We start from the raw sequence: 19,784 nt of genomic DNA on the forward strand, positions 1-19,784 counted from the left end.
TACTTTTATTTAAATTATTTAAAAAACATTTTTAGTTAACTTATTATAAATTCTTCAATTTTTAAAATCGGTAAAAAATGTATTGTAGCATTGCTTTTACAATGAAAGCTCTTTTTATTTAACTGATCAATAAACAAGAGTCTAATTCTTGAAACGACTGGCACGCGACATTGCCAGTTGTTGAAAATTATACATATATTTAAAGAATATAATATAAATAGGATAAATTATCTTGATTTTACAAATTAACATAAATTTTCTCTTGAAATTCAAGTTAATATTTTTTTGATACAATTTTCATGCTCTATAATATAATGGATGTAGTATGAAAACCTTTTATAAACATATTTAATTTTAAAATAATTTTGAAAAGAACATTATAATGAATAAACCAAAGTTATACTTCTATAAAAAATATGCGACCAACTTTGAGTTCACCTATGAGTTCAAGGAGTACATTTTTATGTAGGTGGTCACTACCCTACTTGGGTCTAGTCCTAAGCATCTACAAGCATCCATTTATTTTTACAATCACACAATATCTATACAATTATACATACTCCAAAGTTAACAATTAACTAAAAGCATTTTTGGATCTCTCATCGTCTTCGATTGCATTGTTCAACAAACAAAATTCAATCCTATCCCTGTCAAAATCGGTCTTTTTTCAACTTGTCAGTTTCTATGTTCTTTCATAAAGGATTTTTCTTTTTAGTGGAAAAAATTTTCTAATTTAATACTTCCTTAGAGTATTGAATGCCTCTCACCCTTTGATAGAGTCTTAACGAGCTGTGATTCAAGCATTCCAGGTTCGAGCAACATCGAGTCATATTTATCTGAACTTTTTATACAGCGTTAATTAATAGGGTTAAAATATAATTAATTTAGTTTAAGAATTCAATCCAATTCGCAAAATGAAAATAAAAATTGACCATTACCCATTACTGCCTATTATTTATAATCAAAATATGAACAATGCAACAACAAATAAACTATAAACAGATGTAAACAATCATGGGCTACTAGAGTTCTTACCAGGGCCAGAGTCAAAACAAAAGTGACTGCCAAAATTCATTCGATTCTACAAATTCTACAGAGACATTCGCAAAATTACTGACAAAAACTACCGAATCATCAATGAGATGAGGAGAACTTATCTAAAAAGATATGCAATTTTCTGAAACATGCAGATTTTTGAAAACATTGAAATTAGATATTTTTTCGTAGTTATAAAATTGTCCATCATTTTATATAGTTTAGCTTCTTTAATAAATTATTTATAGTAAAAAGTACGTATTTTCTTGGGATTTTTATTCAATAACAAGAATAATTTAAGCCACTTAGCCTTATAATTTAGCTAAACTTATTTCTTCAAAATTCAAAATAAATAGACATACTTCAATCAAATGTTTTGACAGTAAAATATAAAACCTCATAATTTCCAACTGCAATATAATATACCTCATCGGTGCTTGCTTATAAATTGATATGTTGCAGTGCATTCCATCCCCATGTCGATTGGTAAACTGTTAGACCTGTCAACTAATTATTTTGTGGCCTAATTCGGTAAAAATTAACAATTTCATAAGATACTCATAATTATTTAACAACAGAAAACACAAGAACATTTATCATTCGCTTTTTTTGCAGAATCATTCGATTGATCTTGGAACTTGTTTTTTATATTCTACTAGTTATTCATATTTTAGCTTTTCAAAATTTCTAAGATGTTTCTAGGATGTTTTTAAATATCATTAAATACCACATGTCTCAAAAGGAGATTTTTATTGTTCATAAATAATTTTTCTCTGTAAATCCATTTATAAACTAGTTTTCAATAGTAGTGATATCCTAGTGGTCAGAATTCGATTAAAATTAAATGTTCAACATAAGTTAATTATTTTTCCTTTTTTAATTTTGAAAGCAGTTTTTTTTTCAAAAACTCTTTAATTTCTAAAATATGTTTGACATCAAAATTACATTATAGATAAATAAATGTATATAAATTACCAAAAAGGTTCTTAATCAAATTTAACCTTTTAAATAATACAATGCTCGCTCACTAATTACTGTATTAAATCATGCATGTATTAATATAATTATACAAGGCTAAAGTAAATTGGAATTATCACATAGCAATAACATATTTTCAAAGTAATATATCCCTTATAAAAATTCTATATACATTTTTAAGATAATATTTAGTGTATAATTTTAAAAAATTAAAATATTGTATTTTCACTTTTTTAATATTTTACGGTCTTATAATATTTATAATACTTTTTTACGTGAACTTAACTTTTCTTTGCCATATTTCCAACTATACTGGAAAAATAGAAAGCAACACACAAGTCTAAACAAATATTAAATCATAATAGATATATTTTTCACAAAACATCACATAGCATAAACATATATTCAAAGTAATATATCTCTTATAAAAATTCTATATACATTTTTAAGATAATATTTAGTGAATAATTTAAAAAAATTAAATATTGTATTTTCACTTTTTTAATATTTTACGGTCTTATAATATTTATAATACTTTTTTATGTCAACTTAACATTTTTCTGCCATATTTCCAACTATACTGGAAAAATCAAAAGCAACACACAAGTCCAAACAAATATTAAATCATAATAGATATATTTTTCACAATACATTGTATTGCTTACATTTTTTTGTTTTACATTTTTATGTTTTAATAACAAACTTCAACCCACTCATAAGTGTGCTATCAATAACAACTTTTAAAGACTTCAAATTAATTTAAAACGCGGTACGTACGTACTTTTTTCAATCGGCGCGTGTTGTTACGTATGAAGGCTCATAAAAGCCGACATCATTTTAAGTAAAAAGCCCCAACTCCTATGGCGAATTCGGGGGCTGGCATATGGAATCTAAATTGATATTTTACTTGCTGAAAGAACTTCTGACAGGCCGATCTTTGGCACAGCATGTAGTTGTCGTCGCGAAGGTAGAAAGTCGTCATCTGACAAACCGCTTAGTCGACAACATTGAGTGTATCGTAATTTGTTTATGAAAGACGACATACTAAAGTTTGTATCAAAAAAGCTAATCTCTTTTAACATAAATATGTTACTTTTATCGTAAGAGAAACATATACAGATTTATATAAACAACATATACAAAATCCAATTTTACCCTATACATAAAGGCGTATGTAATTATCAGGGTTAGACATATCAGAATTAATTGAAATTAAATTACGCAATTATATTATATATTTGGTGCAAATACATATTTGGTATTTCAATTACTTATTCAATTATTTCCTAAAAACGTAAAATCGGCTGAAATGATAAAAAACTGCCTTCAACATCAGTTAACATTAATATATCCCCTTCCCACAAGATAGAACTCCTTTTAAGAATCTATAGTGAAATTTTAGAATTTAACAGTTTACATCGTTAGTTGAGTAAGACATTCTTGGCAACATAACTAGAATACTTGCAGAAATTCACTAAAGTATTGAAATCAATTGTTACATCTTTAGATTACATTCAGGACAACAACTGATACTATGGCAAACTAGTTATAGCTTACTTTATGCCCTTATGTCTATAAGAATCAAATTAGATCAGCTACAGGATTGTTTTATGAGGTTTTTTACTTTCAAAGCATCACTATTAAAGGACAGCTTAGAAGAAATATTAGAAAGTTTTTTAAAACTGACACTTGAACTCTAGCTAGCACCCATAAAATTAGTTGCAGTATAGAAGATGATGATTGTTTTTGCGAACAGCGAATAAAGCAAAAGTTTACTCTCTTTAACCGCTATCCAAATATGAAAAACGTGTTCATACAATATAACATAAGTTTGTGCCCATCAGCACTTGATGAAAAATTATTTTCTCTAACAGGTTTTATTAATTCCTCAACAAGAGACCCTTTGCCTAACAGTACATTCAAAAATCTAGTGTTTATGAAACGAAATTCTCCTTTTACTGATTAGTAGGATAGGCTAAGCTTGTACTTTAAATAAAAATAGTTAAAATTCTGTAATTTTGTATTTAATATATCAAATACGCGACTTAAATATATTTCATATTTTGTATTTCAAATACATGCCAGATAGTATTCTGGAATTTGTATTTTAATTAAAGCAAATCATGTATTTTGCACAACTCTGGTAATTATTAAATTATAGTAATTTTAATTAATACGCCTAACACTGCGGAATGTGTATTTTATAGAACTTCAACTAGAATTGTAATTAACTACGAAACTATATAAGAACTATGAATAGAGAATATATTAGAATAGAGAAATGCGTAAATAAATTATTACTTTGTAAGACTAACTGGATAGTAAGCTCTCGTTACTCTCTAGCTATAGAAATAATACATTAAGTGTTACGGAATACATTAAGCAGAATTAATTTCTACAATTTATTTTATTAAAAAATAATCACTCAATTAAAATTGAATTTAAAAAAAAATGTATCGTATCCATCACAATTCTTTATCCCACATTTTCTGACTACGAGGAATTCGTCTTGTAATCTTCATAAGAAATGAGCTCATGTTCCGATAATCCAAACAAATGCTCCTTAGACAACGCAATTATTAGAGAATACGGCGGATTAGGTGATACTTTTTATTTAAGTGTTTCTAAATATTTATATTCTCTTTTAGTAGTTCATATATAAGCAGTTAATGGCTCTTATAAGTCTACCATAGGCAGAGCAAGAGCTGGGGTTGATTGGTATTTGCAGTACTTGATAGTTAGCCGAATAGGACACATTTTACAAAAATATCTTTCTTTTTTTTACTGGAGAATCTGATCATAAGTAAAAGAACATCTCTCACTCGCCAATTTTCCCACTTTGTCAAATTAAATTCCAATGTTTTAGATAATAACTCAAATGTTCTACAACAATCTACATCGAATAATATCTCCAATTCTTCTGACATCCCCTTTTAAAACGCGAAAATAACTTTCAATACGCTTGTTATAGAGTATTCCCTATATACATCCACTAAACTAAAATGACTTTCATCAGCATTTTTTTTAAATTAAAATAGTAATATACTCCACAAAAACTAACAAAAAAATAAATAAAAGACAAGACAATATTTTTAACAAAATATAAACTGTTGTTATTTATCCATTAAAATATACTGAAATGGACGCTTAAAAACAGATGTGTTGTGCGATTTTTTTTTTCAAACTCTACGCGCTTCATAATTGGTGCTGTTCAGCAGATTTCAAAATCATAAAACTCTTGAACTAATTCCTATTAACAAAAATCAATTGTATTACTTATCAAGATGTTCACTGTGACTGTGAACTAACTTAATCTATAAGAGTTTGGGCTGAATGGTATCACCAATATTTGAGAACCTTTACGTACAGGATATAGGATGGAAATTTAAATAATAATATCGCAATTCAGAATAGTAACACTAGAATTCACATTAGAATTCAGTAACAGTATAGTATGCTTATTTCTATCAAATAACGAGTAATTTTCCTGCTTTTTAATAATTTATGTAATTTTTAAATATTTGCATATAAATTTACAACTGTCTCTTAAAAGTACTACTACTAATAATAACTTATTATTGTTTTTAATCTTGATCTACATTAAATAATTCGATTATGGACGATCATTGTTTCCTGAACAATAATATACAAATAATACAAAAATGTATGATATGTAACTTGTTTGTCAATTTATAACTAATATAATATCTGACAACTTAATTCATTAAACTTAAAAATTATGTAATTAATTAACGACAACTTAATAACAATTAGCAATATAGTTGCTATAATGAATATATAGTAAAACACATTACTCGATAAGTCTCTGATCTAACTAAGAAAGCTATTTGTTTTTTATACATTCGAATTTATTTATCAAGGTATTATATTATATCGACTGTTTCAGTCGACTGTTTTTAGTCGCTATTTTCGATCCGACTGATTTTGTTACTATTTACTATCGACTGTTTCAGTCGTACTTTTAGTTACTATTTTTGGTTCTACTTGTGTTTGATTCGACTAATTTTTAACGTTCTGGCTCTGTCGTCCAAGCCACGACCTTGACAAAAATGTACCCAATTTATGCTCACATAGATTTATATGTAATATATGTAGTTTTATGATTTTTTGGTAGTTTGCTTGTAAATAACTATATATTGTATATTAATATTATAGAATTTTGGTACGATATTTTTCAAGAATGTTAATGTAATACGGTAAAAAGATTAAAATTAGGAATGATAACTGTTTTTATGGCAATAATAGGTAATATTTCGATTACTTCCTCGATTTTTGTTAAAAAACATTTCCGTTCAATAATAAATAAAGCATTTATATTATTTCATTCAGATCATTTTTAATTATGTCATGGATTAGTTATTTTTTTTCTATAATTAGGTAAATTGTGGAGTATTATTCCATACCATAGAAAAATTGCATTCCTTTTTACAGCTTTGTTTAAAATTAAATTATAAATTGCATGTTATGTATTATTATAGTTTTCCTTTTCTTTTTTAAAGTTAGTTCGTGAAGAAATTTATACATCTCCGTCTCGCTTATACTACCATTGTAAAATATAAGCATATATAAAACTAACTGCCCCAAGCAATTATTTCTATCCTTTCCTCTCTCGCAATTTATACAGGAAAGGATTCGTACATCTTCGTCTGACATCACGAATTAAAAAAAAAACAGTCGAACCGTGCATTTGACTGAAAATAGCAATTACTAGTTTTGCGACTATCGACTATTTCGACTGTTTTCAGTCGATAATTCCCAACGCTAATTCATTCCAATGCTCCTAACTTTTCAATATCTGTTTTATAATTTTGTCTACAACGAAACCATCATATCAAACCATTGGCTTGTCTTCAATTGTATTTCTCCCATAAAAAAAGCGACGGTAAATCGACAGACTAAATAATCTATAATAAATTGTTTTGAAAATACCAACAATTGTTTCATTAGAATGACGGCAATTAACAGTTGGAAAGTACTATTCAAAAATCTTGTATGTTAACAAAGGTTCAACCAATATCAGAGACTTATTGAATAATGATATATTTTACATAAAAACCATTAATATATTTTATTTTAAGATGTTAAAATCGAAACTCTACAAAACTTCTGCAAGCCGTCCTTCCATCCATCCACGTATAACCCGGAAAACTTTCAAGAAATCTACAGCAACGCTTATCAACATTCCGGTTGTTTCTACTCTAACACCATCTATAATCGAATAACGACACTACCTCACAAAATCAACGATACAGCGCGCCCTACTTCCGAGGACAATCAGACCAATCATTCGAACTGTCACGCCATAAAACAGGAGCCTAACGAGAAAGAAATAGGTAGGTCTAGATATTTATGGAACAATCTCTATAAAAATAATGGCCATGTGTTAATTAACATTGCAGTTTTTTATATTTTTTTTCTGTTAAATATACTGCGCTGCAAGGTCAATTAGTTTGATCCTTTTGTGTCTGGGTCCTGCTTGAGAATTAACCAAATGTTGCAGTATAGTATCAATATGAGAGTGGTCTGCTTATTTATGTTTTCTGTTTTATTGATTTCCCGAGTAACAATCGGTCTATGAGTTTTTTATTTAAATTATTGTACTTTTCACGGAACTTATTCGGGGATAATTAATTGATAATTTGTTCTCCCAGTTAACCAATTTTAAATACAGTTATTTTCTATTATTTTAATGTACTTCTTCCAACGGAATTTTGCATCGAAGTTGCTTGACGGTATTTCGCGTTGTTGTTATATGGGATGACAATGTTATTCATTGTTATTGTTGTATGCGAAGTTTAATAATAGCAGTAAATTCAATATGCACCAATCTGCCTTGATTAACTTTTATTCTCCCAGTCTTGATCCACTTATTTATGTATAGTCTATCCAAATAAACAGTCAACTCACGTCATCTCAATTCATGACGTCAAAACATCGCAATGTTGCCGCATTTAACTTTTACACTTTACCCATTTTAGTTTATTTTACCTTTGCTATATAACAATTTCAATACATTCTAATATAAATAAAATAATGAAATAAAAATGTTATAAAATATAATTTATTTTAACATTATTTAATATATCTGATAAACTACAGTTAATTTAAACAGCCACATTAGTTTATAGGTTAGATATATGTTGTTATATTTACATTAAACTATTTTCTAAACTCCCTATGGTACCCTCTGAAGGCTTAATCCACCTAATTAACAATTATACAACTGAGTAATGGATTTTATTTTCATTAGAGAACATATATACCTTTTTATATTCAGTTCTTGTTTCCTTCGTTGATGTGTTCTCTTATCAAAGCATGTCGATGTCATTGTATTTCCCCTTAATTTATTCTGTTACAACCTGTGTACATTTTTATTGTACCTTAAGGTATTTGCCATATCTGCAAAACCGAATCCATATCAAGTCAACCGAAGGATGTTATTGTAGTTGTTATTGTAGGATGTATATATTATAGTATAGGATTTATTTTTGCCACATCTCATAACAATTCGATTTGATTGAAAATGTAGTCATACACACTAAATTACATAAAAGAATTTGACCATCAATTGACAATTTGAAATACTTCACCCTTTAGTATGATATCTTCAAAACATAATGTATGTTTTGAAAGCCCATTCCTTAATTATAGCCTTTTCCGACCACTTGTTGGGATCTTTTTGTTGGATTCCTGTAATATTCCTTCTAACATGAACATATTTGCAATGAATTATTAAAACATATATTGTGATAACCAAACCTAATCAACTTTTGCCTTTTTTCTTTTGTTGTCTTTACACTCTTTTTATTAACGTCTTGTCAAGGATGGCTTTATTTTGAAATACCCATATATGTACACAAATTTAAATAACAAGTCTTTATTAGTAAGTCTTGATTTTATTATGTTTCTAATAATTATGTTCTTTTAAAAGCAATGTCTGGAAGTTGCATTGGGCCTCTTTGTGGTTTATCTTTATCCTATTTAAATAATATGTTTCCTAACAGTTTTTGAAGTGATGACTTATGTCTCTTAAAGAGCTGCATGTTCTTAAGTTTTCCATAGATACTTTCCATACTAACAGTTATCTCTAAAATAATTGTATTAAATTATGTTTATATTAAAAAATCTTCTCTCGTTTTTATACATTTCATAAATTTAATATTGAATAGAACTTTAGATAGACACTTTCTTTTAGCGTGAATTCAAAATTATAATATTTTTATTTTTTTGAGAGATGTTAGTCGTGTTCATTCAAAGCTTTTGCATGTTACATATTCGAACGTATCAGGCAGCATTGTATCTTTTTTGGCAAAAAATGAAGGAAAATGTTGTCTTGTGTTAGAACGAATTTACAAACTGCAATAGGCAATCTAGTACACATTTTGATGACGTAAGTTCACTGCTACTTTGGATACACTATAAGTAACAATTTGCCTTTTGTAATGACAAAATAGTTTAAAAAATGATTTTTATACTCAAAGCAACTAATAAAAAAGAGCCAGGAATAAATCTGCGATTTCACTTGTTTTGTGGCAGAAGGCAACAGGCAGACTCAGTATAATGATTGTTTTAATATTTATTGCGTTCAATTAAATCCTTCACTCCCCCTTCGTTTAGCAGCCAACGTAGAACGAAAGTTGCGGATGGATTAAAAATGATTAAATCCATGTAAACAGGGGCCGAAATTATTTTATATCTAATGTGAATGGTAATGGAAAGGGAGAGATTTTGATAAAAGAATATTCCAACCGAATAAATTGAGAAACATATGCCTTAACTAATAATCAGAATTCTAGAGAAATATGTTGTTATAAAGAGCTAACAATTAAATTAGCTGCAAGCATAATTTTTTATTATTATATTAGGTGCTTTTGATAATGACATATCTTGGTGAAAACGACAAGTATCAACGTAATCAATTGTAAAACAACATAACCCAACTATTAAATTCGGTAGTTTTGACATTCCTGCACATAAAATAACAGTTTTTCATTTAGTACTACAGTACTATTCATACAGTACTATTAAGCTATTCAATGCATAGAGATCTCAATCATAGACCGCCGAAAATTATATTTCGTCAGTTTTTTTGCCAGTCTTTCGAATGACAACTTTCGGCCCCTCCTTTACAAGAGTTGTAAAGAATACGCTGTTCCAGATTGAGTAGGAAGTGATGCCGCATCTAGCGTTCTTCTTATTATCACTTTTTAAGATCGTTCAGAATGGCATAAGTCACATAGAGTTTCGAAATACTGAAAATGTGCTTAGAAACTTAACATATTTATTTCGACACGGTATCGTCATGTTCCCAGAGAAATGGAAAAAAAGTTGTAGAAAATGATGGAAACTACTCTGATTAACATAAATTAAACAAATTATTAACAATATATGTTCTATATACTAATAACACTATCTTTATACAGTCTAAACATCTAATACAAGTAAAACAAATAGTATACACTAAATTGATAACAAAGGCCGCATATTTTCTTATATCTTCAAATGTATTAATTTTATAAAATCATTTACCAATGGATATTCGAAACAATGTAAACACAATTCCTCGGTATTACAAGGCTTATCACTTGTTATCATGACTATATACACACACTATAGACACACATCATACATGACTATATGCTAGTGCAACAGTAAAACAGTAGAAATATATACTCGACTAGACCAAATATTTTTTGATAATAATTTGCTAATTTCTTGTTGTTACTTTACTTTTATTTATTTCCTTTTATTCCTGGAAAGTCTTTAAAACATTACCTGGTGGTACCAATTGGTGCTATCAAGTTTTGAGTAAAAATAGACCTTTATAGAGCAATGGTCAAGGCAACAGAGTAGTTCTTTAGGTGATAATACCGATTATATAATAGTAGTCGATTTGAACGAAGATTATTTTCATTCAATTATCACCATTATTTTATGTGTGACATTTATTTTTATAGCAATTGCTTAAAATCTCATGACTTTTCATAAAAACTTAACGATAAAACACTATAACGAGTAATATCACTATTACCAATCATATCTAAATTTTTATTATCCCTAAAATGCTACAAACTAATTATTGAAGAAAAGCAACTCATACCTGCTCAGCAATTTGGCTTTTAAAATTAAGTATCTGTCAATAACACTACTGAATAGACTGAGAAATGGCGAAAAAGTGTTGCACGTACAAGTTTCAATTGCTTGATAATAGTTGACAGGAGGTTAAACAGACAAAAATTCTTTGAATTAATATAATATATCAAACGATATTTAAGCTTGGGTCTGAAATCTTACATCTGGACTTTAAAAACTATGTAACAGAAAAATTACAAGATAATGTATAATTAGTTGTAATGTGCTTTTTAAATAAACAAAAGGAAGCCAAAACAAAAGATATACTTTTCGATCGCTTTTCAAAAGATCGATATAGTTTTTTATTTCTGACATATTCGACAAATATTTATTCATTTAATTTTATTATTAAATTTTACTAAATATTGTTCTTCATCCATCATAAAAAGGAAAATCATCCTTACTAGCTCTGTATTATCTAATAGAGCATTTTCATAGATTTTCAATTGGATTTAAATTTGGCTGTAAGATAGCCAAGAAGTCCTCTAGTCAATAACAATTATTGTAATTGCTAATTTGAAACAATTATACAATTAACAAAATAAACCAATTTTCATTTTAATAGGGCCATTGTCACTTACACATATCAGATAAACTTTCAAAATATCTTTAGTGCGGGGAACTACGTCCAATTTGATCGCCCTTTCTTAAAGTATAATACATTATCAGCGAATCTGGATAAGGAATAAGAGACCCGCCCGCGGCGACAACCCTCCACACAGCTCCCCGCGATGTTTTTAATGGGTGAAGAATAAATTTTGATTTTCAATGAGAATCGATGGCATATTTTCATCACGTCGTTTTTTCTCTTCGGGCTGGAAAGAGGGTTGCGGGCTATATCTGATGAACCAAAATTTTAATACGCGTGAGATGCGTACGTAATTTTAGAAAAATATTTGGAAAATACTGATAAGAATTATCGGAAAATGACGTGAGATAATGCAGAAAGCGAAGTGGTATTTTATGTAGCTAGAAATATAGCATATCACTCGATAAATATCCGGTCTAATTAAGAAAAATTATTAGTTCAGCTTTATTCATCAACATACGAATTCTACGCTTTAAGAGTGATATATACATTATAATGTCCCTCTAATTTTCTCTAAAAATACCAAGGCATGTCGTAACATTTCAATGGACTTAATTCATGTGTGTAGTAGTGGATCAAGATCGATTATCACGTATGTCAAGTGATAAATACTTTTTACGTAGCTTAACCGTCCGGTCACTGACCAAACTTTCCATTCGTTCCATTACCGGGTACCCGGGTACCCACCTATTTTTAAAAAAAAATTTCTGTGTAAACTGGCTATGTGGCATATGAAATAGCTATATGGACACAGTTTATAGTCCTATGCCAATAGTCGAGCTCAGCGCTTGGAGAATGATAAAGCTGCTCCAATACGAGACATTTAGACAATGTTGAATAGTAATTTAGCAAAACATTATAACCCAACAGAATACCTGACAATTGACGAGCAACTTTATCCATACCCAGGTCGAACTAGATTCACTCAGTATATTCCGTCCAGCTAAATATGGAATTAAAGTACGGTGGATATGTGATGGTGAAAATTCGTATCCACTTACTGGACAGCTTTACACTGGAAAATCGAAAGATGGTCGTGAGAAGAACGTTGGTGAAAGAGTTGTCAAAGACTTGGTGGCACCGTATAGATAATCCGGTAGAAACATTACAATGGATAATTTCTTCACTACTCTTCCACTGGCAAAATTTGTACTATCTTGGCTGCAACCAGCAATGGCTGTATCAAAAACGCGAGAAGAATTATCCACTGTATTTGGCTTTCATGAGAAAGTTACCCTATGTAGTTATGTGCCAAAAAAAAACAAGGTAGTAATTATGCTATCATCAATGCATCATGAAGCTAAAATTAGTGATAGTGCAAAGAAAAAACCCGAAATTATTGAGTTTTATAACTGATCTACAGCTGGAGTAGACACGATGGATAAAATGCTTGGTAGATATACTACAAAAAGATCAACTCAAAGGTGACTTCTAGCATTTTTTTATAATATTCTCGATATTGCCTATCTTGCATCATATATTCTGTATTATGAGAATAATAAAATGCTTGTTAAAAAATCGTATGAACGACGATTATTTTATCGGCAATTGGGCAGAGAGCTATGTACTCCATTAGTTGAAAGTCGTTCGGATAATGCACAAATTATGAGGCATTTCTCAACGAAAGTGGCGATTGAATTTCTTCTTGGTCGAGCTATGAATCCGAATGCGCATCAGCGAACATCATCTGTATCATTGACACCTCAGACGCAGCTCGATTCAACTGGGAGGAAAAAGATTACTAGAAAAATATGTTCCGTATGTGAGAACCCTATTTGTGACGAACACTGCATTACAACCACGACATGTGAAGAATGTACGAACTAATTTAATGTACTTCAATTTTTATATGGCACTGTATCATAATAAATAAAATAGTGTAAATAAATAAATACTAAAAGAATGGAAAACGATATTAATAAAATAAAACGGAGTTATGTATTTCTTACTTACTATTTTTGTTATTGTTTATAATAAGAATTATTGTTTAATTATTGTTTAAATTAAAAAAATTACAAACTATATTGTCTATTATCAATTTAAAAGTCAAATTAACTAAATACTTTAATAATCAGTCTCTGTAGTGTGTACAAACCCGTCGTTCATATACATAGTGGGTGTCCGGGTACCTGGATATTGAACGGGCCGGGTATCAAGTTTGATAGTTAATAACTTTTATTAACTAATTGATCGTTAATAAATTTGACGAAAAATGAGTGTCAAATTACTTCAATTTTGGGGATCCAGACTAATTCCCGCTTCCCCCAACAATTAATTCCCGCAAGCGCACAATGGACCTATGGTATTGCACTGTGAGCTACTATTAGCAAATTTACCATAGCTATCCTTCAGAGGTTCCAGAATAAAGTGTTACTAGTCATCGTCGATGCCCAATATTACGTTTCCAACAAACTTATTCAGCGCGATATCCTCTTATAACCCATAACGAGTGTGATTCGAAGTGTTAGTGCAAATTTCTATAAAAGACTGTTAGTGCATCCCAATGCACTCGCCAAACAGTTATTAATTTAATTATAAGGTGCGCGATGACAGTGAAGTGCGTAGGCTCAAACGCAAACTACCATACGAACTGGTTAATAGACACATAGAGTGAAATTTAATAATTTATAGAATAAGTTAAAATAGTATTTAGAATAAGTTAGGATATACTTTAGAATAAGTTATAATAGTATCTAGAATAAGATTTAAATTATAAGTTTGTACAGCAAATCACTTACTGAAGCGACCTTCCACATGTCAGTATAGTTATATTATATAACGGAACTCATAAAATAATAGTTATTACCCACGGGCAGATTCTTAAAGTTCTAAGAGATTAATTAAAAAAAAGTTTATTTAAAAATATGTTTGTATGCCTGAAAATATCCTCAATATTTCATTTAAATCAGTTATCCAAAAAAATCTTTAAAATGCTTGAAATAACGCCTCTAAAATAGAATAGGCGATAGATACTCGTATTACCTGGAAATGCATTTTGACGAGAGACTCCTATTAGTGAATAAATTATTATATCATATAAATAACTGTTAAACAACCTAACCTAACTGTTAAAATCAATGATTTTACATTCGACACTTTTTTATATAAACTAACACATTTCTATTTAGTATTATTGAGTTAGATATTCATTGGATGATCAAAAAAACAAGGAACTGCAAAACTTATCGGACGAATTACAGCTCAAACTCTCGAAGAGCCTAGCTGAAGGTTAGCAGCAGCTGTTAGCTTAGCAGTTTATGAGTCAAATATTTTCTAAAATTTGCCGAATTGACTGAAAATGATATTTCGAACCGTTTTAACATCGCCATTTCATTGCTTATCAGTCAAAAATGAAGAGTTTTCTGTGGTGTTTTGTGACTAGCGGTGAAATTCCTTCTAAATTAAAACATACTAGTCAATAACGGTTGATCTCCCTTGTATAGAGTCTACATAATGCTTATCAAATAGTTATTTGACTATCAAATAGTCAAACAGTTGTTTGACTGCAACAACATTCCTCGTCAAAAAAATGAGGTAACACACTTCGATTTCGCTAAACCACCGCAACTTGTAAACTAATGAGAATGACATTAAATATTTACACGTATCATTTTATAGTTAGTACTATCCAGAAATCAGATAGGGGTATCACCAGCAATCAATACATCAGACCGAGGATTTACCAAGTTATGCATTATATATAAAAAACAGTACATATATAGTATAGTAACATTTAAACCTTATAATACTTAAATGTTCTTGTAGTATACAACTAAAACTATTTTTATATCTTTATATAATTAGTTCTCTCCTACTATTTTAATCGAAAATAATCTTGCTGTAGTATAAACAACATATTTTCAAACATATATCTTGAATCCCGAAATATGAATCTCTTGAATGCCATTTTATTTAGAATTAAAAAGATAGCAGCGTTACAATAAACGAGTTTGATACCATATTAAACATACATTTGACTCAAAACACCAGAGTAGGAAGTCGTGTAAACCTTTTACTTCGGGTATTACAAGCAGGGTATTGAAATTCAGTGTTTATTATGTATTTTATTACTACATGAATAATTATATTCACATAGGAGTGTTAGTACAAGTCATTTCTTTAATAACATTTTATAATAATCTTAATTTTAAATAATAAATATAAAATCTAATGCAGATCTTTTAGTTTCAGCTGCTTACAGAAACTTAAGTGAAAAACCAAAAGCAACAACCCAAAATAAATCTGTTTGGAAACAAAGTAATTGTAGTAAGTATTTTATTGTAAGTTACAAATTAATAATTAAGCTCTATAAAAATACATTTCATTGATAATAATTGTGTAAGTGCAATGTTATGTCTAGAAAAATATTGAATATTGTTTGTGATTCCCTAGATGTTGTAATAATGATACTGTTGGGACTTGGAACTTCATCACTTTTTGTTTAAACTCCAGAACTTTATTAATCATAAATACTTCATTTATTGTCTTCCGGGTTCCTTAGAGAATTACTGATAAAACTTGATCACTTCAGTCATGCCTTTCCTTCAAAAGGAATATTGTAGGAGAGGGATGTAAAAAAGATCCAATGAACAAAAGATCCAATGCCCCCCTTTCTTTCAAAAACAAAAGACAACACTGAAAGGGTACTAAAGAAACATACCATTCAGGTTATATTTATACTCCACAGCAAGCCCCAGTCACTCTCTAACCCCAAGCTAAAAAGGATAAAAATTGTGGAAAAACTAAAAGGATAATAAGTACATGGATAAAAGAACATCAACGAAGCATGAGATGCAACGATCCAGTAAGCTTTGACTGAACATTAGATGGATACTGGGCGTAGCATTCAGTTCAATAAAGAAGGTTTTAAGATTTACAAAATCCAAAATAATAACAAAAAAGACGAGATTTTAAGCTCTATCTGGCATACCATCCTCCCATTTTTCAATAATTTAATTAACTCGGTTACATATCTCAAAATATCTGCAAATCTACACAGAGATGATTAAATTGGAAGTTTACCTCGACATATTTGCCACAGTTACCACATCCGAATTAATTATCAGTTATTCCGATCTGAACAGTGCTTTCTCCTTAAATACTTTTAAAAATAATATTGAATGCAATTTCTCGCAATAATAACTTGAATTTACAAAAAACTATCTCAAAACTAATTAGTATATTCTTATAAAATGTTATCGATCCCATGTTTTCTAGGTTCATCTGAAAAATCCAGTGAAGAAAAACCTACAGATTTTTACCGACACAAAGATAGATCATCGATTTCGCCTCGCCCACCAACAACCTTGCAAACACCCTCAACCGGTCGGAGGGGCTCCCTTCAATTATGGCAGTTTCTCGTAGCCCTGCTGGATGCCCCGGATGCGAGTGCCGGTTGCATAGCTTGGACCGGTCGAGGAATGGAATTTAAGCTCATTGAACCCGAAGAAGTAAATATCACTGGAAATCTTCTTAATCGAATCTGATTAGTAATCGATACAATTTACAGGTAGCGAGAAGATGGGGAGCTCAGAAAAACCGTCCAGCTATGAATTATGATAAGCTCAGTCGTTCTCTTCGGTACTATTACGAAAAAGGGATCATGCAGAAAGTTGCAGGTGAATAAACGGAAGACAACGGGTAAACAAAATAATATGGACACCTGACATATATGCAATATTTATTTATTAATAAGGTATTAAGCTACCGTTTTCATTTAAAACAGCTGCAATTCTTCGTGGAATAGATTGGCATTCTAATAGTTTCCAACGAAATGTTGTTCCATTATTGTACATCCGTCAATTGCCCCATAACAATTCAATAATGTTGATGTCTGGATTATAGAGTAATAGAGAGTCAACTCAATAGGGATCTCTGGCGAAAAGTTTTGCTTTGCCCAACGTCCAGATGGGGTTATATCGGCTATTCAAGTAATTTGATTGGCCAATTTAAATCTACATTATAGGCACCTGTAAAAAGCATTTCACTGCGAAGATATTTAATTGGTTCTTTGATAAAGTTTGCCACGCAAGTGCGGCACGGGACAGCCCTGACGTTTAATCGCGTTTAATTGACCAATAAAATTTAATTAAAAACAATTTAATTTCTGAAATAAATTTATTAATTCAAGGAATGCAATAAATATAATCTGTAAAAATAAATATATCATCTATAAAATTTAAACATTATATATATATATATATAAAATCATAAACAAAGAACTTTGGAAAAAATTACTTCTTTAGTATTTTCCCTTTTCTCTATTTGTTTAGTACCATCAATTTAATCTATTAGAGATCTATTATGGGTTTACCCAAAAGTATATAGTATATCTTATTATTTGTAATATCCTATCTGGAAAAGCATCACGTAGTGAATAATTAAAAAGTTTTAAGTTTACATTTTTTAAAGATATTTGACAAAAACATATTATATTATCGACGTGGCAATATCGCGGGATAAAATCAAAGAGGTTAAAATAAAGAGACCTACTGACAGTATAATAAAACAATTTTCTGGGCCATAAGATATTGCCTTGACTGGTTTATTCATATAGGAACATCTGGAATTGAAGTTATAGAGTCATCCCCCGTTAGTATAGAATGTAAATTATTTATCTTATCCTCTTCAAAATTTCCTAAAGGCTAATGAGATAAAAAATATTAGCTTATGTTGAGCACTTCAAATGATTTCTAAAACATACTAGCCGAGGATGTATATTTCTGAATCTATGAGCGAGATCCAAAAAAAAAAACTTGGTTAAGTAGCCCTAAGCCAATATATTTATTTGGATAATTAAACTTTTTTTCTTTAATGAAATAAACCCTTCAAGGTAGTTATTAAATTGGTGACACTTTAACAAATTTGTTTTTACTTGGCAATAAATTTGACACCAAAATTCCTCATGTACTGAATATCGTTTAATATCTTAATAGATTTGCATTCAGGAGCTATTATTTTATTGAAGCTGCAACTATTGATCCAAGAAGAAAAGTATATAGTTATATTCGCGTAGCTTCTTTCAGAAAGGGATTCATTTCTAAAACTAAAAAATAAGTTTTTATATTATATGAATTTATGAATATTTACATATATGAATAAACTTACCCCAACTTACAACAACAAAACATGCTGTAACGATCATAAACTTATTTGGTACTTAATCCAATCGGTTTGGGATTTTTAACATTATCAACCATTTTTTGATGACAGCCAAATACTTCTTCGAACGAAAACAATTCTGCATTTCTTTCCTATCCGTGCATCTGAGTACACAACACTTCCTAAATCGATAATTCGCTTTACTTTTTCTACTACCGACTTATATATACTATGTTAATGAAATAATAATTTAATCTCTGAACGAACTATTCATTATGTCAGCCATACTGAAAACGGCACTCAAAACAAATAAGAAAAGAGCCAATCAGATCTCGTCGCGGCTTATAGCATAGCGATTAAAGCTAGTAATGTCGTAACTGACGTCGCGAAACATTTCTCCAAAATTTCCTATAAAGTTAAATCTCTATTTCTGTATGGTCTGGATCATCATGGAATCATACGCATTATACTTTTGAAACATGGTAGCGTTTGTAGGTATACAACATTCTTCCAATCATCAAACGTCCAGGTTTTATGATCTATGCACAACTTTTCTCTCAGCTTAGCGTTGGCTGCCATTATTTCACAAGCGCAGCTCTTCCGTTTATGTTACCTTTATGGAGCTGATTTTTACCAAAGTAGTTTTATGTTGTCTGGCCACACAATCCTTTTTATATTCGTCGGTCTCTATCAGTTACCTTTGAGTTTATGAGCCCACTATATATATATACTATTCCTCTTTTCCGATGATGTTTTACCATATATCACGTATGCTGTCATTATTGTGAATACTGTCGCCCATGAAACGTTAAACAATCCAGCTGTTTCTGTCACAGACACTCCCATTAACCAAACACCAACGATTTGCCCACTCGTGTGTGAGAACACATTTTTACTGATCAAAGCGTACGTTACTCAAATATTGAGT

General features: G+C 29.9%; 1 protein-coding gene across 1 annotated transcript in view; it reads left to right on the forward strand.

Moving 5' to 3' along the window:
- The window catches only part of Ets96B (ETS variant transcription factor Ets96B), a 43,362-nt gene that overhangs the window by 21,096 nt on the left and 2,482 nt on the right, over window positions 1–19,784 (forward strand). Inside the window, exons 5-8 of the mRNA XM_076395420.1 lie at window positions 7,113–7,367; window positions 15,932–16,021; window positions 16,973–17,205; window positions 17,265–17,373. Coding sequence (XP_076251535.1) covers window positions 7,113–7,367; window positions 15,932–16,021; window positions 16,973–17,205; window positions 17,265–17,373 — 687 coding nt within the window. The remainder of the gene's footprint in view (window positions 1–7,112; window positions 7,368–15,931; window positions 16,022–16,972; window positions 17,206–17,264; window positions 17,374–19,784) is intronic.

Source organism: Rhynchophorus ferrugineus, unplaced genomic scaffold (genome assembly GCF_030347505.1).
Source record: "Rhynchophorus ferrugineus isolate W39M unplaced genomic scaffold, kcgeb_rfMv2 rfM2, whole genome shotgun sequence".
In the NCBI taxonomy this organism is placed as follows: domain Eukaryota; kingdom Metazoa; phylum Arthropoda; class Insecta; order Coleoptera; family Curculionidae; genus Rhynchophorus; species Rhynchophorus ferrugineus.